Source organism: Ahaetulla prasina, chromosome 4 (genome assembly GCF_028640845.1).
Source record: "Ahaetulla prasina isolate Xishuangbanna chromosome 4, ASM2864084v1, whole genome shotgun sequence".
Classification (NCBI taxonomy): domain Eukaryota; kingdom Metazoa; phylum Chordata; class Lepidosauria; order Squamata; family Colubridae; genus Ahaetulla; species Ahaetulla prasina.
In genome coordinates, this window is record NC_080542.1 from 119,185,566 (window position 1) to 119,209,460 (window position 23,895).

Below are 23,895 nucleotides of genomic sequence, written 5' to 3' on the forward strand. Positions count from 1 at the left end.
AATTCAAATTAAAAAAAAAATGTGGTGGCCACTTTACCAATATGTTTATTCAGCTCAGTATCTAAAGAAAGAGTGTCAGATAGTTGATCCGAGGTACACAAAGTCATGGACAACCTCCAGTTCTTGTGCAGAGATTGTAATACGGGGAGGTGAATCCACGTCCTGACCCATGACTTGTGTTTTTTTCAGGCTGATTGTTAGTCCAAAGTCTTGGCAGGACTGTCCATAAGTTATTGAGGGTCTTCAGCAGAGTGAGCAGTGACGGCAGCATCGTCAGCGAAGAGGAAATCCTGTAAGCATTTCAGCTGGACTTTAGACTTTGCTCTCAATCTAGAGAGTTTAAAGAGTTTTCCATCTGATCTGGTCCAGAGATAAATAACTTCTGTTGCAGTTCCAGAAGCATGTTTCAGCATGATGGCAAAAAAGATCCTGAATAAAGTTGGCGTGAGGACACAGCCCTGCTTCACTCCACTTTGAATATCAAAGGAATCTGATGTTAACCTATAAAAACTACAGTGCCCTGTATGCTATGGTAGTTATCCTGGATAGCCCCCAAAGAATTGGTCTTTAAAACAACACCAGAATAGAGATGGAAAGTGGTGCATTAGGTGATCTATTCTATGTAAATCATTAAGGAAACAATTTGGTGGCAGCAAATGATGTATCCAACACCACCCATCCTTATCTTTTTTTCTTCTAAATTTCTTTTTGGGGAAATCAGTTCACAATTTAGTTGTGGTTCCATCTGTTTTGCTTATTTTCCCTGTCTTGTTCCCAGACAAGAAACAAAACAACAACAACAACAAAACCAAGCTTCTAAGAACAATCCCAACAATTTTTCTTTTATGTTGGGATATTATTTTTTCAACTATATTACACAATTCTTACTGAGATTGTACAGACACTCTTCCCTCTCTCTCTTCAAGCTTTCCCATTCTGGTGTTCTCTAAATGGTTTTGAGAGTACAATTCCAATGAAGAAAGAGGGCTTCTCTGCTGTTTCCATCACTCTTTCAAACATCTCATCCCCAGAGATGAGGTAAGCTCCCATTCTGGTTTTCTGTAAGAATGTTAAGATCTAGTTCTGCCAATTAGCATGTGGTTCTAAGAGTGTTATGCATTCTGTGGGATGGTTGGTTGATTGAAGCTACATCTTGTAGTTTTGTGAATGTTTCAACTTTGATTAACTTCAATTTTTTAAATTTTAACTTTGATTTTAAACTTGTAAATTTTAGCCTTGTTTTAGTTTTGCTTTTAACTGTGCTTTTAATAATGTTTTGTATTATTTATTATTTTGGATAATAATGGGAATGGGAAAATGCATGAAACTCACTTGAAATTAACTAATGCTTTATTAAACAAATGCCAAGGCTCAGTTTTCTTTGGAACTGCTAAATATTATGGAAACGGACAATTAGATCAGTTCAATTGTCTCTATTAAAACTTCCAAAATACAGGTTTCATGGCATAAATAATTCAGTCTAACTAAGTGGACACCCCAATTAACTGCAATACAGGCTTGATAAACGAAACTCTAACATAATTTGCAACATCCATGTTAGCAGGTAACAGCTCCTGGGATGTATTATCATCCTCAAACTTTCTTTCAGTATTGCTTTGGTGGCGCAACTTTTCTTACAAAGTTTAGCATTCTACTTTACTGAAGCTGATAAGTTAGATAAATTAGTTTGTCAGATGGGGTGGTGCTGACTAATTTATTACAATTCAATTGCAAATGTTCTTCCATTAACAGGCAGGGATTCATTTGTTCTAAGTCTTACCTTCCTTAACTCATTGTTGCCTTTTGCCTTCAATAATCTTTTCTTTCTCCCTACAAGAGCTTAAATGGCTCTGCATTTGCTGAGCATGTTGCTTTTCTAACAAAGGCAGATCACAGAACAACTCAGCCAAGTAATCTGATATAAAATAAAGATCAACTACTAGCAAAAGGGAAATAAAATGCACTGAGAATTTGCCACATATCTTCATTAGAGAAAGACAAGAAATGATTTGCTATCATTTGGTTTAAGTACCACTATCAAGACTAGAGAGCCAATTTAAAAACAAATATACTCCCATTTACTTCTTCCTCCATCTAGACTCCACAAAATTAGTACCTACAAATATACTTAGTATTTATATTACATTATTGGTGTGATTATTATTCTTCTAGCACCAGCAAAGAATGTTAATTTGAGTTCCATTCCCACCACAGGCCTGACATTTTTATGCAATAATGTATCTCTGGAGATTTGCAAATATCTTTATAATTTCATCAAGATTAACATTGGAAAAGAAAAAGATAGCAATGATTCCACATCCTAAAGACAATCTTAGAATGTTTAGTTAAGAAAATAATAAGTTTGGTATTGTACTTGAGGTTGGGAGAGAGATGAAAAAACAATCTCCTACAGCTTTTTATACTGCCTTTGTCCCAAACAATTTAGAGATTTCTTTTGCTTGGCTAGTTTTCCATTTTTTAAACTGTCATGCTAGGCAAACAATGCTCACATTTGCAACATCAATGTACAACAAACATTTGTGAGATTGAGTTTGGGTAAAAATGGTAGCTGGTTGAGGAGAGGTTAGGGGAAAGGCTTGATATGATTCCCTTCATAATCTTTTAAAATAAAATGTCAGGATTTAGTCTGTTATGTAACCTATGATTCAGATTTATAGGTCTCAAAAGCTTTTCCTTGATCAAACAACTTTCATATGCACACTCACTTTTTTTAACATTTTTGTGATAGGTTTAGTGGCTAGTTTATCAATCCCTTGACACTTTGAATACATAAAGGTAAAGGTTCCCCTCGCACATATGTGCTAGTCGTTGCCGACTCTAGGGGGTGGTGTTCATCTCCGTTTCAAAGCCGAAGAGCCAGCGCTGTCCGAAGACGTCTCCGTGGTCATGTGGCTGGCATGACTCTACGCCAAAGGCGCACGGAATGCTGTTACCTTCCCACCAAAGATGGTCCCTATTTTTTCTACTTGCATTTTTACGTGCTTTCGAAACTGCTAGGTTGGCAGAAGCTGGGACAAGTAACGGGAGCTCACCCCGTTACACGACAGCGCTAGGGATTCAAACCGCTGAGCTGCCGACCTTTCGATCGACAAGCTCAACATCCTAGCCCCTGAGCCACCACGTCCCTCTTTGATTTTTCTTTGAATACATATCAATATATTGACATTGATATGTATTCAAAGAGAAATCAATATATATATATATTGATATATATATGTTTTCTGAGGTTTTCACGGGTTTTTGTATATAGGTCTTTGGTTGTTCGAGTTTTCTCCCGTGTAAAATTGGAAGTGTCTTGGCGACGTTTCGACGAAGTCTCATTCGTCATCTTCAGGCTTCAGCTTCGTGCTCCTGGGAGCAATGTGTGATCGCAGCTGTTTCTTCCTTTTAACTGCTAGTGGGGGTTTGAACTGATTGGGTGGGAGCTTGGCTGTGCTCTGATTGGATGGGGGTTTTTCTGTGCTCTGATTGGCTGGGGGTGTGTCATGTGTTGGTGGGGGCTTGGTTGTGCTCAGTCTAGTCTGTGCTGCAGGGGGATTTGAGCTGGTGAGCTGCATAGCTGTTGTTTGGCTTTGTGGTCGTGCTACATCTTCATAGTGGGTGTCAGTCTGCTGCATGAATGGATTGGAGGGGTTTGAAATGGCTAATGTTGCAGCTGCGGTCTGGCTTCTGGTCCTTGGTCGTGCTTCATGATCAGTGTGGGTTTGGGTCTGCTTTCTGGGTGGATGTGCGGTGGTGACATCCTGTGTGGACCTTGTGAGTGTGGGTCTGGTGTCATTCCTCGTGTTAGGGACTCGTTTGTCAATAAGGGCGGGTTTGTCAATAATGCTGGTGTCTCCGAAGACTCAGGGCGGCTTACATTGTGTAAGGCAATATTATGCTGGTGTCTTCTTTCAGGTTAAGTAGTGCTGTCTGTTCCTCTTTGGGTAAGTTGCTTTTGGGTGGCTTGCTGCTGCAGAGGATGTTGGTGATTTCGAGTCTGATTTTGTTAGCGTCATCGGGGTTGATTTTGGTCAGGCTGGTTTCAACTCCGCATATAATGGTTTCAGTGGGGATGTATTTGGGAGTGACTGCAAAGTTGAATCCTTTGGAAAGGACATCGGTTTCAGCTTTGGTGAGGATCCTATCTGAGATGTTATGCACTGTTTGTTTCATGTGTGGCTGTGAGGGGGGAGGGGTTTGTTTCTGGCGTTCTTGTAGTCTTCGGAGTTTGTTGGTGTGTGTGTCTGTCTTGAGGGTGGTCTGTGTTTCAGCTCTCCAGACAGCGAGTTGTTTAGATTTGTCCCAAAATGCAGGGTGGATCTTGTTGCTGAGTTTGAGGTGAAGTGTGAGGAGATCTTTGTTGATTTGATCTAGGAGGAATCTTTTTGTGTGAAGTTCATTTCTGATTAGGGCCAATTTCAATTGGAAGCATGTGGGGATTAAATTTTTGATCTCGGCAGTTTCGTAGGAATGCAAGGTCACATAAAATGGAAGCTCTTTGGACTTCTAGTTTTTCATAGGTCCTGGTTAGATGGTGGATTTCCTCCCCGTAGAGGTGCAATATTTGTTTTCTGAGGTTTTCACGGGTTTTTGTATATAGGTCTTTGGTTGTTCGGGTTTTCTCCGTGTAAAATTGGAAGTGTCTTGGCGGCGCTTCACGAAGTCTCATTCGTCATCTTCAGGCTTCAACCGTGCTTCTGGGAGCAATGTGTGATCGCAGCTGTTTCTTCCTTTTAACTGCTAGTGGGGTTTGAACTGATTGGGTGGGAGCTTGGCTGTGCTCTGATTGGATGGGGTTTTCTGTGCTCTGATTGGCTGGGGTGTGTCCTGTGTTGGTGGGGGCTTGGTTGTGCTCAGTCTAGTCTGTGCTGCAGGGGGATTTGAGCTGGTGAGCTGCATAGCTGTTGTTTGGCTTTGTGGTCGTGCTACATCTTCATAGTGGGTGTCAGTCTGCTGCATGAATGGATTGGAGGGGTTTGAAATGGCTAATGTTGCAGCTGCGGTCTGGCTTCTGGTCCTTGGTCGTGCTTCATGATCAGTGTGGGTTTGGGTCTGCTTTCTGGGTGGATGTGCGGTGGTGACATCCTGTGTGGACCTTGTGAGTGTGGGTCTGGTGTCATTCCTCGTGTTAGGGACTCGTTTGTCAATAAGGCGGGTTTGTCAATAATGCTGGTGTCTCCAAGACTCAGGGCGGCTTACATTGTGTAAGGCAATATTATGCTGGTGTCTTTTTTCAGGTTAAGTAGTGCTGTCTGTTCCTCTTTGGGTAAGTTGCTTTTGGGTGGCTTGCTGCTGCAGAGGATGTTGGTGATTTCGAGTCTGATTTTGTTAGCGTCATCGGGGTTGATTTTGGTCAGGCTGGTTTCAACTCCCTATATAATGGTTTCAGTGGGGATGTATTTGGGAGTGACTGCAAAGTTGAATCCTTTGGAAAGGACATCGGTTTCAGCTTTGGTGAGGATCCTATCTGAGATGTTATGCACTGTTTGTTTCATGTGTGGCTGTGATGGGGGAGGGTTTTGTTTTCTGGCGTTCTTGTAGTCTTGAGTTTGTTGGTGTGTGTGTCTGTCTTGAGGGTGGTCTGTGTTTCAGCTCTCAGGCGCCGAGTTGTTTGGATTTGTCCCAAAGTGCAGGGTGGATCTTGTTGCTGAGTTTGAGGTGAAGTGTGAGGAGATCTTTGTTGATTTGATCTAGGAGGAATCTTTTTGTGTGAAGTTCATTTCTGATTAGGGCCAATTCTGTTCTTTTTAGGATGCGTTTGGCGGCTGCAGAGTTGGAGTGGAATTTCAATTGGAAGCATGTGGGGATTAAATTTTGATCTCGGCAGTTTCGTAGGAATGCAAGGTCACATAAAATGGAAGCTCTTTGGACTTCTAGTTTTTCATAGGTCCTGGTCAGATGGTGGATTTCCTCCCCGTAGAGGTGCAATATTTGTTTTCTGAGGTTTTCGCGGGTGTTTGTATGTAGGTCTTTGGTTATTCAGGTTTTCTCCCGCGTAAAATTGGAAGTGTCTTGGCGACGCTTCCACGAAGTCTCACTCGTCACCTTCAGGCTTCAGCTTCGTACTTCATTGCTCCCAGAAGCACGAAGCTGAAGCCTGAAGATGACGAATGAGACTTCGTCGAAACATCGCCAAGACACTTCCAATTTTACGCAGGAGAAAACCCGAATAACCAAAGACCTACATATATATATATTGAGATTATATATATATATCTATATATATCTCAACATATATATTGATTTCTCTTTGAATACATCTCAATGTCAAATCTTTAGTCTGGACTAATTTATTAAGGAAATGGCATCCAAATGGCCAAATATTGAGAAAGAAAGCATGAAAAATAGAATTTGTTTAAGAATAATTTATAACTATAACTTGGAAATATCATTATGTACTGTATATGTTCAATCTCCTGCATGTACCAGCTTGAAGGCAATTCTAGATCTTTGACACATATTTGGCACACATAGATGGCAGACATGTTAATCCCCCTGCAATGATACTCAGAGGCATAAACACGAATTTCCACACACAAACTCTATATAAACAAAAATATTAAATATTCATATAACACATTAATTCAATATTTAATTTTCTTTAATTCTGTCATGTCCGATTGTTGAAGATTGCCTGGACAATTTCCTGTTTTCTAGGCAAGGTTTTTCAGAAGTGGTTTGGCATTTCCTCCTTCACAGGGCTGGGAGAAAGTGACTGGTGACCAAAATCCAAGGTTTTGCACCCAAGACATAACTAAAAATCATGGTCTTCTGGTTTCTAGCTTGATTCCTTAATCATGACACCAAACTTGCTCTCGCGTTCAATATTACTATATTTAATAATATGTTATGCAAAATCATTTGAAAAAGTATTTATTTAATTCTTCAGGTAAACCTTCAAATTAATGGGAAGATGCATATTAATTTTAGAAAATATTCAAGGAACAGGAACATAAAAGTGCAGTATTTTTTGGCACCAACCACCATGTGACCCCTCCATCCTTTCAATGCCAGATGTGGTCTATATAATCAGATGGTACATTACAAACAGTGGGAAAGTTTCTGTGTTTCTTTCCAAGTGAGTGCTATGAAATTACAGGGTATGTGCAAGCTTGTTTCCACTTCCCCACCTAAAGGGCAGGTTACAATGTAGTTATGGCTAGAATTAACAAAAGGTAATTTATGAAATGCCGCTGTATCACATTTGCCACAAAACCCCATTTGCTTTCCATGCAAAGAAAATACTGATTTTCATGCAGTAGCGGAGAACTTGCCTAGACAGAGGCCCTAGTGTAAGTGCTGCCAATTTGTTAAGCAGAGACTCTTACTTATGTGTTGTAAAAAGCCTATTTAGGTTAAGGACATACATTTATTTTATTCTTTTTATTACTTGCCCTTCACTGTGAGTGGTTTACATTTCTTCCTTTTAGTAAGAATATTAAAACAACAAAACAACCTCACAAAAAAACAATTCCCAATAAAAAGAAAATTATAAAGAATATTATGGTCCCTGGGGAACAATTTCAATCAATAGTTGTAGCTGTTGGGACACTGTCTGGGTCCTCCCTAATGCTATTAATTGCTGGCTGCTTTTTGGTTTACGATTTACTTGCATTTTTAAAAAAATCTTTATATAGTTATTCTCTTGTATTCTGGTCTTTTATGCTTGTCTTACTTTGGATTGATTTTTTAAAAAAATCAAAGTTGCTGAAAATTATAAATGAAGATAATTGCTGATAGAAACTGGATTTTTCTGCTGCAATTCAAGGCAGCACTGTTATAAAATATATGTTAACTCTGTTTTGCTAGGCTTTAAGTTAAATTAAAATATAAATTATATTGTCCTTTATTTCTATTAATGCTCCCTGTTTACTGAAGCAATTGTTTTTAATTCTTCAAAAACATCAGCCTTGGTGGTGCAGTGGTTAGAGTGCAGTACTGCAGGCTACTTCTGCTGCTTGCAATTTGGCAGTTCAAATCTCACCAGGCTCAAGGTTGACTCAGCCTTCCATCCTTCCGAGGACCCAGATTGTTGGGGACAATAGGCTGACTCTGTAAACCACTTATAGAGGGGTGTAAAGCACTGTGAAGTGGTATGTAAGTTTAAATGCTATGCCATGGCTATTTATTGTTTAAAATATATACTATATAACAATTAAAAAATTCTTAAAGGTGCTTGTTGATTTCTTTAGATTGTATGAGTGTCAAAAGGCTTATCCATTCATTAAACACATGAATATTGTTTCTCTTGTTCTGGCCCCAACTATGAATTTATGAACTATACTGACGCCTAAATATTTGTTTTTAATAGCTAATCCTTTCTCTGTGTTATGGCTGGATTTGAGAACAATGATCATCCATTTCAAATGAGTTCTTTAATGTGATGGTCAAGCCATCACCATTATGACTCTTTTCTGTGATGTAAAATGTAAAAATGATAACATCCTTTGCCTTTTCGTTTTGAATACACATAAACAAAGATCCATTAAATGCGTTGTAATTAAAATTTGTTTCATAATCTACTGTATTTTTAGCTCCATAAGACGCACCTAGGTTTAGAGGAGGAAAACAAGAAAAAAAAATCTGCCTCTACCACTCATTGTCCACCTGGTATTCATCAGGCTATTGTCCTTGCAGATAACAACCTGCCTCCTCAGCCGGGGAATGCTGGAGCTTTTGTCTCTGAGCAGCTGATCTGTGGTTGGATTCCAGCCCCCTGGAATACCGCTGATCAGCTGTTCCAGGTGGCGGGGATTGCTGCTGCGGTTCGCCTGTCACCCATATTCGCTCCATTAGACGCACAGGCATTTCCACCCACTTTTGGGAGGAAAAAAAATGTGTCTTATGGAGCAAAAAATACGGTATTTTCCAGAGGTGGATTCACTTACCTTCTCTATCAGTTTGCAAATGTGAGCACACACATCAGTAAGTATCTGTCAGTAAGTATAATCAAGACATTGAAAAATAACAAAATAACAAATATTTTCATTCTATAATTCCTATTTTGAAACTGATGTTGGACTGTAAACTTCGCAGCTGCAAGTTATATTTTATATTTGGGTCTTTCTTACTTTCATCCCATTTTCTGTTCCGTCCCATCTTGTTTAATGAATTCCACAATTGTTTATAGCATTCTAGGGAATTTGGAAGTTTTTTCCCACTGCTTTGGTCATTTCCCATTTATATTTATGTTAATCATAGTTAGAAAACTTGTTCTAGACTTCAATTTTTAAATAGAATATAAGCTGATCTAAATCCCATGATATCTAAATTTCACTATTTTCAGTTTAAAAGATTAAAAATGTATTCAGCCCAGTTTAATTTGTAATTTTACACAAAGTGCCAAGTAGCTATTTTTGATGCTGCTGCTTCTTTTAAAGCATTCCTAGAAAATTAAATCCATGAAGCAAGGAAACTGTCTCTGTATGTCACTTCAACTACAGAAGCCATTGATGTGAGAAACTGCCAACTTAGAAGTATTATCAGATCACTTCTATCAGAATGAAAAACTAGACACTGTGTGCAATTTGCTGAAATTGAGTATGCATCAAATGTTATCCAAGTGGCTGCTGTTACCTTGTCGATACCCCAAAATCTCCTTATCTACAACCTACAGATTAGAAAATAAAAGTCTCTAGAAATCGATTATATTTAAAAACGTAACCATTTCATGTTGTTCCATATCTTTGAAAAAGTTTCTATGGCAAATAAACACACATATGTTCCTTCTTAGTTATGCAGGGTTAACAGTTTGCCCCATATGATTAGCTATGCAGAAACAATCTGCATTGCAGTGTTCAAAATATAAACTCTAATATAGGCAATATGTGAAATATTTTAAAGAAGGAATGGAAACTTATAATAATGTCTCATGATTTTAGACCATAATTTAAGAAACTCATAGAATTATTTTTCATATATTTAATTCAGAAATGATGTGCTGAAAAGTATTTTGAGGAATGCAATATTTAGTTCCATCTAGTTATTCTACTTACTTCCATAATTAACATTCATGTATTTAATTTTTCATTTTTTTATTTCCATCCCTGAAAAAGTAGTACTTTAATTTTTATCATTATGATTCCATGGACAATCAGGTTTTTGCTGTGTGTGAACTCAAGAGTTTTATTCATACTAGAGTTTTATCCATACTAGATTTTTAGTAACTTTACTCATTCAAGGCAACAGAGTTTGTTTCATAACAGCACACTGGGGGGAAGTTCTCCATGTTTAGAATAACATGAATTTCAAATGTGTAAATTCACATTTTATAGAACCTATTTTAGACGACAAATTTCACTGCTTTGTCTTTTTTCGCACTGTTTTAAATTTTCCTCCAAAGAGGAATACATTTTGCCTCCTACAAACAAAGAAAGAAACAAAGGGAACGGACTGGGGTGACTTATTTAAGTCTGCTCGATAGATTTTTGACAGGAGAGAGCTTTCAACCTGGAAGCTCCTAACTCACACTCAATTACTTTGCCTATCAGGGATGGACAACCTGGGAGAATTTCTCTACACAGCAACACATTGGATCTACTGATATGGGTAAAACACAGGTGGATGGACATAATGAAAACCATGACAGGACAATTAATTTCCATTTGTAGTTTGTAACACAAAAATAATGGTTGGTTTATGTCATGAAGCACTCAGCTAGAAGCAGCCTTGAAGATTAATAGGAGCTGGATCAGTAGTTGTTGATCTAGGTGCCTGGACAGATAGATTTCAGGGGATCTGTGAATTTGTACTGGAAAAAAATTACAACTTGCATATTTGTAACTTTTTAATTTTTAACTGTATTTGAGCATAATTGGGTTTGTAGGTTTGTCAGACTCTCAAAGAGATCCATAATACAAAACAACTAAGAAATTATGAGTTAAATAAATACGGTGAGGGTGAAACGACCAATAGATGAACATGACAGTAGTAAAATTCAATTTTACGCTTACAGTAAAAACCCTATAAGGAAACTAGGCTGAAAGTATATCTGTTCCGAAGGCTTTTTGTGAACTTTGTGTAATGTAGAATCTAAATCCAGATATTGTAACTGAATCACTACTTCACACTAGTGCCTACATATTTTATAGTGACTCCCATATTTAAATTATCTTTCAATCATATCCTGCATCTACACCAGGGGTGTCCAAACTACGGCCCGCGGGCCAACTGCGGCCCGCGGGTCAGTTTTTATTGGCCCGCAGCAAATTCTCGGTGGACAGTGGGGTGCGGCCCCCGTCCTGGCCCCCAAGGAAGCCGCTCGCCCGGTTGCAGATGCGGGAGGCTCCGCTGAGGCTACCCCTGCCCACCCGGGGCTGCGGGCGGCCATTCAGCCACTGGGCTGTAGGCGCCTGACGCCCACGGCTCCAGCCAGCCCACCAGACAGAGGAGGAGGCGGGCGGGCGGCAGAGCTTCGGCGCTGCTCCAGGCACCCTCGGCTCGCGGGCGCCGCGCAGGTAGGCTCTCCGGGCGGGTCGGCAGAGCAGGGCTGGACGGGCAGGGAGGCGGAGCGGAGGAGGATGGGAGGTTGAGCTGCTGAGTGGGCCCCGCTGCCGGGCTGCCGAGGTCAGCGGGAACGGGACGCTTCTGCTCCCGGAGAACCTCTGGGTGGGGCATACCAGGCATTCCCACCAACTGAGCTGCATCGCTGGGGAGGGGAGGCGGTGGCTGGAGAGGACAACCCGCCCGCCCCCACCCAGAGGTTCTTTGGGAGCAGAAGCGTCCCTGCCGCGGGACCTCAGCAGCCCGGCAGCGGGCCCACTCAGCAGCTCAACCTCCCATCCTCCTCCGCTCCGCTCCCCGCCCGTCCAGCCCTGCTCTGCCGACCCGCCTGGAGATTTACTTGCGCCCATGAGCTGAGGGCGCCGAGCAGCGCCGGAAGCTCTGCCGCCCGCCCGCCTCCTCCTCTGTCTGGTGGGCGGCGAAGGCGGGTTGTCCCTCTCCAGCCACCGCCTCCCCCCCCTCCCCCAGCAATGCAGCTCAGTTGGTGGGAATGCCTGGTAAGGGGGGGGGCGCAGCTCAGTTGGGGCCTTGTCCGGGAAGCTGAGTGACCAAGGAGGCTCTGGTAGAGAGCCGAAGAGACCCACCACCCACCCACCCCCGCGGTGTTGCCACAGCTGGGAAGATGGCAACATCCTGGGATGCCGGGATGCCCAAGGGGATGAAGCCCTTCCTCAAAGAGTCTTTTGGGCCCGAGGCAGCTTGCCCGGCTGGTGGCCCCTGTCCCCCATGGGGCATTGCCAGGGTCGTTCCTCCAATGGGCCAAAGCCTCCTGGCTGACCCACAAGGCCCTCGGAGGGGGAGAACAGCCGGCCTTCCTAGCACAGCGCTGCCTCTTCCCAAAAGGGAAGTTTGTTTGTTTGTTTGCCTTTGAAGGTGTCTCTCACCCGCTTGGCTTGTTTCTGTTTCATTTTGTCTGCCTCTGAGAAGGACTGTCTGGCTGCAAAACTCTTGTGGCTTGAGGCTATTGTGCGCACTCTGTACATGGGCCCCAGCTGCCTCGGAGCAGCTTCAAAGCCCTTTGGGGCTCTGCTCCCAAACCTGTGCCCAAACCGAGGGACCCTTGGGGCTTCTTTGCATGCTGCAGGATCTCCCAGTGTGACAGTTTTGCACCCTGCAGACTGATAGAAAGCAGCTGGGACTCTGGCGGAAAAGAAGAAGACCGCATCGAGAAACAGGTGAGGCGGCGAGGCGAACAGCGTTGGTGGGGAAGTGTGCAGAATGTCTCCAGACAAAACTATATCGCACTTTTGACCAGTCCTCACACTTATGACCGGTCATCATTTATGCCTGTTGCAGCATTTTGTGCATAGGGACTACTCAGAGGGCTGAAAAGTTATTTTGACCTGTCCTCACACTTTTGACTGGTCCTCACACCTACAACTATCTTTACATTTTGCACCCTATCTTGTAACCGTGGTGAAGAGAAGCAGTTGTGAAATGAGTGATATGGTTGTTAAAAATGCTGCAATGGGCATAAATGTGAGGATGGTCATAAGTGTGAGGACTGGTCAAAAATTACTTTTTTTAGCCCTCTGAGTAGTTTCTATGCCCATAGCCACATCCACTCAGTCACATGAGCAGTTAGCCACGCCCACCAGTCACATGACCACCAAGCCACACCCCAAAATAAGCCACGCCCATTCCTCCCCCTCCCCCCCCCCGGTGGCCCGGGCCTTTGCTTATTTTTCTGTATTTGGCCCTCACTCAAAAAAGTTTGGACACCCCTGATCTACACTGTTCTCCTTACTCTATTTGACAATAGAATGAAGTACCCTTTTGAAGCAGTATGTTATTTCCCACCAAAGATGTATTAGTTACAGGGCCATAAGCAGCCTTTATAGCTTCCAAAAACTAATATTAGAATGTGCAGAAATGAATAAATTAACACTGGCAATTAAAGAGAAAGAACAAACTGGGAAGCAATATGGGAAAATTTTTATTGATGGTTAGGGAATAAATATAAAAATTAAAAATAAAAGTAGATAAGTAAAATATAGAAAATAATTAACAGAGTTAAGTGAACTAAGAACAGAATGTAAAGTATCAGATACTTAATGTATTGGTATTAAGCTAAGAATAGATTAAATAATGAATATGATTGTATTTTTTAACTGTTATTGCACAAACATTTGTACCGAGACAACACAGTTTAACGGAAGATGGATTATTTGTACTAAAATAAAATTTAAAAAAACACATCATAAACTGGTATAAAAATGTAACTTTTATAGTGAGAGAAAATGACAATATATGGAGACCACTCATGTTAGCAATATTTTGTTTGTTTTTTCTTTTAAAGAGCCTGCAAACCCTTGCATATGGATGGAGTTGGGATGATAGAATGGGGCTGATGTTTACTGGCCAGATGCCCTTCCTGACACCGACGCCGAGTTTGCAGCAGATATTTTCTCTTTGCACTCAGAGAGAGAAATATCTGCCGCTCCTAGGATAGAACTCACATCCTCCTGATTATGAGAAGAGAGCTCCACCTCTAGGCCACCATGCTGCTCTACTTATATTTAATTAGTTGAATTTAAAAAAAAATATACAGGAAGGAAAACTTGATTAAGCCAAATGTACTGTTGTTGTTTTTTTCCTTCCTTGTGCATGAGAAATGTTAAACTCTATGTCATTAGATAGTTCTTCAGCAACAATTTTGATTGCTATTCCTATATGCAAAATAATTAAGATTGCTTCTGTCTTTCCTCTCACTCCCAAAGCAATTTTAAAAGCAATGGGGCCACATCAATACTTGAGAGGTTGGGAAAAGTTATCACTTCCAAACCTCATTGTTCTGAAGCCAATGTCCTGCATATCTTAGAATTAGCAGAACTGGAATTGTGCAATAACAGTCACTCAAATATGAGTTGTTTATAAGTTGCCTAAAAATTTATCAATATAAACTCTGTTCAGAATTGTTATTTTACTTGAGCCTCTGCATACTTTCACTCTGAAAGAAAGTGTGCTTTCAAACAGAGGCAAGCATTTCATATACTGAGTCCAGATTCTAACACAAGCATTATTCATTATCTTCCATAGGACACATAAGATTTCAGTTAATTGTACAGTTGGAGAAACTAAAATATGAATTGGATATCATGGAGGTTTCAGTTTGAATTCAATGGCCTTCTGCATCACATCTTCACTATCTTCCAAATGTTGACAACTGCAAGTTGTTGTCTTTAATCTTTACCTAGCAAGCAAGATCACAACTCATATGTCAATTTTCAACTGTGTTACTACGGAAACATCTGAGCGCACAGAACACATTCAGCATAGTGCTGTGGTGAATGAAATGGAAGATGAAATTATTTCAAAATCTCTTTCATATTTATCAGCCATCCAAACTGATAGTATTATTTAAGAGCTATTTCAGAAAGATGAGAAGGATATTGGTTGGTGGGGCAACCACTACTAAATATGTTAATGCTCATCTTGTAATACAGGGGAATTCTGTATGTAATTCTTCCTGGTATTATTATTTATTTATTTATTTATTTATTTTATTAGATTTCTAGACCGCCCTTCTCCCGAAGGACTCAGGGCGGTGTACAACCAAGATAAAAATAAACTATGTACAATTAAAAGTAAATTAAAAAACTTATTATACAGTTTGGCCGAGAAATTAAAATATATAAAAATCTAAAAAACCCCAATTTAAAACTTCAATAGAATTTAAATTTAAAATCTAGACAAATTAAGAAAGCCCTGTGCGAACAAACAAATATGTTTTCAGTTCGCGGAGAAAGGTCCGAAGGTCAGGTATTTGGTGTAAACCAGGGGGAAGTTCATTCCAAAGAGTAGGAGCCCCCACAGAGAAGGATCTTCCCCTGGGGGCCGCCAGCCGACATTGTTTGTCTGACGGCACCCTGAGAAGTCCCTCTGAGCGTACGGGTTGGTGGGAGGCATGAGGTAACAGCAGGCGGTCCTGTAAGTACCCAGGCCCCAAGCCATGGAGCGCTTTAAAGGTGGTAACCAGAACCTTGAAATGCACCCGAAAGGCAACAGGTAGCCAGTGCAGTCTGCGCAGGAGAGGTGTTACATGGGAGCTACGTGGAGCTCCCACTATCACCCGCGCAGCTGCATTCTGGACCAACTGAAGCCTCCGAATGCATCTCAAGGGGAGCCCCATGTAGAGAGCATTGCAATAATCCAGGCGAGAGGTAACGAGAGCATGAGTGACTATGCACAGGGCATCCCGATCAAGGAACGGGCGCAACTGGCGAACCAGGCGAACCTGGTGAAAGGCTTTCCTGGAGACGGCCGCCAAATGATCTTCAAACGACAGCCGTGCATCCAGGAGAACACCCAAGTTGCGCACTCTCTCCTTTGGGGCCAATAACTCGCCCCCAACAGTCAGCTGCAGCTGCAGCTGACTGTATCGGGGTGCCGGCATTCACAGCCACTCCGTCTTGGAGGGATTGAGCTTGACCCTGTTTCTCCCCATCCAGACCCGTACGGCCTCCAAGCACCGGGACAGCACTTCGACAGCTTCGTTGGGGTGGCCCGGGGTGGAAAAGTACAGCTGAGTATCATCAGCGTACAGCTGATATCTCACCCCGAAGCCACTGATAATCTCACCCAACGGCTTCATATAGATGTTGAACAGGAGGGGCGAGAGAATCGACCCCTGTGGCACCCCGCAAGTAAGGTGCCTCACGGTCGACCTCTGCCCTCCTGTCAACACCGTCTGCGACCAGTCGGAGAGATAGGAGGAGAACCACCAATAAACGGTGCCTCCCACTCCCAACCGGCGCAGCAGGATACCATGGTCGATGGTATCAAAAGCCGCTGAGAGATCTAACAGGACCAGAGCAGAGGAATAACCCCTGTCTCTGGCCCTCCAGAGATCATCCACCAACGCGACCAAAGCTATCTCCGTGCTGTATCCGGGTCGGAAGCCGGACTGGAACGGGTCTAGATAGACAGCTTCATCCAGGTACTGGGGTAGCTGCCGTGCCACGGCACTCTCTACAACCTTCGCAATAAAGCGAAGGTTGGAGACCGGACGATAATTACCTAAAATAGCTGGATCCAGGAAAGGCTTCTTGAGGAGGGGTCTCATCACCGCCTCCTTCAAGGCAGCAGGGAAAACTCCCTCCAACAAAGAATAATTGTTGATAATCCCCTGGAGCCAGCCTCGTGTCACTTCCCGGGAGGCAGCACCAGCCAGGAAGGGCACGGGTCCAGTAAACGTGGTGTGCAGCCTCCCCAGCAACCTGTCCACGTCATATAATGCAACATTATATTTTATTTTTTATTTTAATCAGAAGGTATTTGCCTGGGGAGCTTGTTTTGTTGTTTTCTCATAAATCAAGAGATTTTAGTGAATCACCTAGTTTAGAGGGGGATTATTTTACCTAGACAGGAGATAATATGAAGATCTGAGACACTAGTTTAAAATAGAAATAGACAAAATGGAATAGATTGAAAGGAAGACAAGGGACATAATTTACAGGCTAAAATACACCTTATGAGAAATTGCCTGAAAGAATGGAAACTCCAAATTTAGTATAGAACAACTGTAGATCTTATAGTCCCAGAAGTTCACCTTGGAAATAAAGCTTAGATGTAGTGGCCTTAAATTATAGAACAACAATTTGAAGCTGAATATCTGCAGAAACATTTTGAAGGTAAAGGTAATATTAGATTTTTTTGGGATCTACAATAAATCATTCTACAAAGATTCCTTTTTTAAAATATAATTTTATTGAAAGCTTGAAAAAACAAGAGTAAAAATTAATACAAATTAAAACAGAATAAGAAAGAGAAAAGAAATAAAAGAGAAAGCTAAAGTGCAAAAAGAACAAAAAGGAAAAAAGAAAACAAGTAGAAGAAAAGTAGAAATGAAAGAAACAAGATGTAAAAAAGCGGCATCTGAGCCGCTTTACAGAAGTTATAATACAATTGTAAACTTATCTCTTTGTCTGAAGTTACATTATGAATTCGTCTTATTAATTTACGTAAAAACTCATATCTCCTAAGTTAATTTTTTTTCTCTTTATCCTACAATGATTACCACATCTTTGTGATTTTATGAAATGATATAAACTATTATTTGTTTCATCAGAACAATGACTGACTGGATTGCAATATTAATACAAGTCAATATATACTTATTTAAATAATTGGAATTAATATTGTTTTAAAAGAATTATGATTTTAAAACCATGTTTCATAAGATAATAGTTCTCAGTACTTCATAGATATAACCAGATCTAAAAAAAAACAAACCCTCAAAGAGCACTATCAACACAGCATGTTGGTTATAATTATGAGAAGTTCCCAGTTGGAGCTGCAATTGAACAATTAGGTTTTATTGCATAATTCATGTAAGCATAGATATATAAAACAATCTTCATATGACATTATTTATAGTTTGCAGGGACAATCTTGCTAAATTTTAGCCACTTATAATTTTTTTCCGCTATACAAAAAAAATCCTAATAATGTTACTATCACAAGGGCTTTTTCAAAGCAGTCAGTGAAAGAGTTTTAATTTTGAACAAAATCCAAGGGGGCAAATTTTAATGCCACATATGAGGTTATGCATGAAGTAGTTCAGATGAGGGGTATTATATTGGAAAAAAGAAAGAGACAACTTTGCTCAGTTGAAGTGATCTACATCCTCTCTTCACCTTGTCTGGCACTTGTGAGAGTTATTTGGCTGGTACTGGTATATGTCAAAGAGTCTTTTGGCTATTGCCAAAGTGTCTATGGAGGCCACGGTGGGGACTGAATGGCTCCAAAAAGCAACTTCAAGTCTATGCTTTGCATGGTTTTTTATCAAAGTGGAACATTAGCTTCAAAAATTTCAGCTTAACTCACAGTGTTCTGGCTGAAGTCTAGGACCAAGGAAAAAAAAATAGATGGCTCTATTTACTTGCATTACTGGAATACATTTTTTGTTCCTGTCTTTTAAATAAAACCAAAAGGGAAGCAGCCCTTTTTTCACGCTATCTCACTGATAGGTTTTTGGAACATGTTATCAGTCAGAATACATTGGAATACAGAAGATAAGGATGCAAAAGAAATTAATCAGAGATGTCTTTTCATGAAAAGTGTTCTCACATCTGTCTTAGCATTCTATCACTATAGAAATGGATGCTCATGGAATACAGTGTTGCCAATTCAAAACAATACAAAATCTATAAAATATGTTTATTTGAAGAAGTTATGTACCCCAAAAACCCCATGTGTCAATTAGAGGATATTTTATACAGATCAGTCCATTTTAGGAAAAATAAATGCAATGTGTGCATTTTATTGGGAATTACGTAAAAATAAAAATAAATGTAATAATTCTTCTTTGCTTTTACTGTTACAAAATGGACTATATTTGGACTAATGTGCACACACCCTAAGTTTTAAATTAATAAATATATGGCAGGATCTTTATTTTTTTTTAAGATCTGAACAAGATCTGAACAAGTCTATGCAGGTAAGATTACTGAGCTGAATGTCTATGGGGATTCTCAGTCATCCAGGTCATGGTTGTCCCAAAGGTGCTTTTTTCAAGCGGCAACTGGATTTTCTGGTTTTTCTTTGTTTCATTTCTCATCCAAGAAGCTTCTTCAGCTCTGACTGGATGGTGGGAAATGGAAGGATTTATATTCCTTGAAGACAGCTAGACATTTGCATTCTTTTAATGGTTGCTAAGGTCATCTGGAGGTTTATCTGTGTCATCAGGAACACCCGAGTTGTGCAAATTGGTGTGGAGCTGTCTTGGAACTGTTGAAAGGAGTTTGTTGTAGATTGGAGATAGATGATGTCATATCCCTCCTCCTTTGTTGAGAGAGGGTTGTTCAATTTTGACATAGATGGCCTCTTTAACCCCTTTAAAACCAGTGATCGTCTCTGTCCAATGTATGGACATAGTGGCCTGTGTCTTTTAAATGCAAATAGACTGCTGAATGTAGTCTTGATGTGTTTGTTCTTCAATGTTGAGCCATACGTTTATGAACTGGTTGTTTTGTTACCCAATATACAGATCTGCACATGGCTCACTGCGTTGTACTGCATATACCATGTTGTTTAGTTTCTGATTGGGTGTTTCATCCTTGGGATGGACAAGCCTCTGCTTTAGTGTATTTCTGGATTTGAACTGTGCACGTATGTTATGTTGGCTGAAGATTTTCCTGAGCTTTTCTGATATGCCTACAATGTACGGAATGACAACATTGCTTCATTTATTGTTCTCATCATTGTCTATTACAGAGAAGCTCCTGTATATCTCCTTTGAGATATATGTTGCAGGCATATCGGAAAACCTCAGGAGAATCTTCAGCCAAAATAACATACGTGTACACTTCAAACCTCTCAGCATGGATGTTAAAACTAAGAAACCTTGGTGCTTATTTCTCCCCAAAGTCAGTATCTGAAATTTCATGTTAGATAGCCTTTCTTATTATTAGAAAACTTTTAGGCCTTTAGTAGTTTCCCAGTTTCCAGAATTAGCATTCATAAGAATCCCATATGATATATCCACCTCTAGAACAATTAATTACATCAATAATGACAGTACACACCAATTTTCGTCAGACATGGGAGTCAAATAACCTTGACAAAATAAGAATTGAGGACAAGGATACACTAATTGCCCAAATGAGCCAGCAATTAGTGTTGGCTCTTTTCCCCCCTCTCTCCTTTTTCATTAATTGAGGGTCAAAAATTTTTTTATAGCCAGTAAAACATTTTTTATAGCCAATAATGAACAGAGAAATACAGAGCTGATGAAATAAAAACTAAGCTGTATTAAGTTAATCTAGTTTTTTTTAATGTTCAGAATTGGGCAACTTCAAGCTATAGAAATCTTATTCTAGTAGCAATCCCTTTGAATAGTGAGAATTTGGCAAAGAATGAGGTAAAAATAGGGAACAGCTATATTCATTATTGATGTGTCAGCTCTTCAAAGTAATCCAAACCAGGAAACCAATCGAAGAACATTAGCACTAATTTCATTGTACAGTTACAGTAACAGAATCTTGCAAATCCAAAAGCGCTTGGCTTCTCCCCCTGCCTTTACATTTCAGAGAACTAGGGAGGATCAATTCTGAGATACTTTCTCCACCCCATTCCTGCTTTGGAATCAGATTTAATTCATGAGACCATTGTGTAAGTTGCAGCTCCCCCCTCCAATCTCTCAAGTGTCATCTCAGTCATCTATGAGGAAATGTGACTTTTTCAAGCATATTATTCACCAGATATGTTCTGCAATTGTATAGAGTTGCCCTGCAATCCTTGGAAAACATGTAATTGCTTCAAAGCACTGCAGAAAGATACAAGAGAAATGCCTCTGTGCAAGCCAAAGCATTGTATTTTTTTGGAGCCCTACTAATAAAAAAAAAACCACCTTCTCTTTCCAAGGACATATTTGACTATTCAGGCAAAGAAAAAAAAAACTTATTCAAAATTATCAGATTGTGTATGTGTGTTTGTGTGTGTGTTTGTGTGTGTGTGTGTGAGAGAGAGATGTTTGCATAAAAGATAGACTGAATTTGAATGAACTCTCTCATTTCCTTAAAATATGAAAAAAAATCTACTTGATTTGTCAGATTATTCAAAGTGAACTCTAAGGAAGCCACTTACCCCCAGTTGCAACAGTAATTTCACGTAGGAAATGGCCATAAAATGGAAAATCGAAGGACAGATTCACTCTCTGCAAGGAACAACACCAGAAGATAAAATTAATAAAGGAAATTAGAGCAAAGAATCAGTCACTTCAGAACATGATCCAGCTCTCCAAAGCTGCTTCCATCTTAGGCTTTTTTTGCATCAGTCTTCCTCATTTGGGTTTTTTTAAGTATTAAAACTGACTAAAAAGATTTAGCAATATATAAAACAGGTTTTTTAAATCCCATAATTCCCAAGCAGAATGGACATGCTGTTTTCGGATTATTGAAGGTCTCATCTAAGCTACTGGAAGCATGACAGATTGGGAAGCTTCATAAAAAGAAAGAAGTTTAAAAGTGTTAGTGAAAACTGAGTCTGTCATCCAGGTACATTTGATGCTATCCCTACAAAAGTATATAGGCCACGACTGAATTTGCAATTCTCTATTGCTTATATTTTCCTGAACTAATTTTATTTTATTAAATTAAGTCAATTTTATTTAATCTTTCCTCTAGGTATAGAGGTGTCAAACTGGTGGCCCATGGGCCAGGTGCATCATGCGCAGGCCATGCCCATCCCAGCTCCACAAAGAGAAAAAACATCGCAAAACATCATGTGATGGCAATTTGACGCTGCAAGTTTGACACCTGTGCGCTAGGAGTTCAGGGAAATTTACCTGAGAATCTTTTTTGATCGACAACAACCTTACGTCATAAATTTGATTGACAGAATTCTGTCTAACACCACACAGCAAGTTTTCATAGGTAAGAATGGAATTGAATCAGATCTAGTCCAATGATTTAGCTGTGTGAATCCAGCCAATGCAGCTCATATTATTGTTTGGATCCACATACTTAGATAAATCATCAATTCATTTCCTTGAATTCGGCTAACAGCAATACATGAACACAGCCACTGTATTTATAGAACAAGTTTATGTTTTATGCTGCATAGGTCCATCATATTGTGACTTAGTCAATGTATTGTTGTTAGATATGGAGGATATATGAAATCAAATAAATTTCATTAGGAAGAGATAGTTCTGTCCTGAGTGTCAGTGATAGTTTTGCAGAATTGTGCAAAGGAGAAAGAGATCTGTTTTACCATTTAAGATGGGACAGATAATAAGAAAAGTGTATATTCAAAACTCTACAACTTATCACCATCAGTGCCCTGCTAAAGGTCAAGGTTGAGTCAGCCACATACTCCAACATGAGATTACAGGATGAGTTTCTTACTATGTGAAGCACAAGAAACTTCAGCTGCTGTGGTGGGGAGGGAGAAAAGAGGAGAGAGTAGGAGGTAGGAAAGAGGAGAAGAGGGAGAAGAGGAAGGAAGAGGGGTAGAAGAGGGAGAAGGAAGGTGTAGGGTGGAGAGGATGTAGATAAGAGAAGGAGAGGAAGGTGTGGAAAGTAGAAGGTAGAAGAGGGAAGAGAGTTAAAAGAAGGGTGGTGACTGGGCAAACCCGACTAATTGTATATAACTGTACATTGGATGAGCTGTTTGATATGATTATAAAAATAAAACTTTTTTATGAAAAAAAAGAAAAGAAACTTCAGCTGCACAGAGTTTTGGATTGGATTATGGAAAGATGTTCTGCCATGCAGTCACTGATCTTAAGCTCTTTAAAATGGTCACTTTAAATGTTTACATAATCTTCATTTAAAGTTATACCCATTCACTTTTGAAAAATTCTCTCGATAAAATACTTAACCTGGTATTAATTGTACTGTGCACTCTAATCTTTAAGAGTTTAAGATTAAACTTTCTTCATACTGAACCAGAAATCTTTATCAATATCAGTTTACAATTAAAAGCATTAACTCTATTTTATAAATATATCATCCCAAACAAAAAGGGATGTGCAAAATGTAAGATTTTATATAAAAATATTTTCTGATGTGATGTTAATAACATTTGTATATAGCAGTGCTTCAAGGCAAGGTAAATCAGAATCTACAAAAAATAATGGAACTCTACAGATAAAGGCTATAATAGAAATTCATTCAGCGAAAGGTGGGACATTTATGTCATCATTTTTTTTTTATTTTAATTTTTTTTTTTAACATTACAAACAAACAAACAAACAAAAAGAAAATACATTTTTCCACCCTTGTGCTATACATAAAAAAAAGGAAGATTTGGGTCTTCGGATATATCCTCATGATTGCCAAAATCCACGTTCTCGAGGTACAGGTACCGAGGCGTCCAATGTTCCAAGCGCATAGTCCACGAATGGTTTCCAAGTCTTCCAGAAAATATCTTCTTTATACACACCACTTCTAATTTTAATATCACATGTCATTTTATCATTTAAGGCTAATTTCCACATTTCAGAATTCCACTCTTCTATTCTAAAAATCACATCTAATTTCCAATATCTAGCTATTATAATTCTACCTATTATAATCATAATTCTAATCAATTCTTTTTCATATTTTGTTAATTCTATTTCCTTAATTACCAACAATAATATAGTTTCCACTATCAATATTATTACTTTCCCCATCATTTCAAATATCATTTTCTCCAATTGTTGCCAAAACTTTTAACCTTATCACATTTATACCACATATGTTCATAAGTCCCCAATTCCATCTCACATCTCCAACATTTTTACTAATTTTTTATCCATTTGTGACAATCTTACTGGAGTCAAATACCATTTCAAACAACTTTATAATTATGCTCTTTAATCCTTATAGATAAAGTTCTCATAATTCTACTATTCCAATTCACATTCCAATCTGACTCTGGTATTTCAATATTAAGATCTTT

General features: G+C 39.6%; 1 protein-coding gene across 9 annotated transcripts in view; it reads right to left on the reverse strand.

Annotated features, from left to right (window-relative positions):
• The window catches only part of PLXDC2 (plexin domain containing 2), a 468,973-nt gene that overhangs the window by 197,613 nt on the left and 247,465 nt on the right, over positions 1–23,895 (reverse strand). For 8 of the 9 annotated variants that reach the window (XM_058181933.1, XM_058181927.1, XM_058181926.1 and 5 more), the window contains one exon: positions 21,094–21,163. The exons of the other annotated variant lie outside the window; for it this stretch is intronic. In XM_058181933.1, the coding sequence (XP_058037916.1) occupies positions 21,094–21,163 (70 nt within the window). The remainder of the gene's footprint in view (positions 1–21,093; positions 21,164–23,895) is intronic. 9 annotated transcript variants of the gene reach the window in all.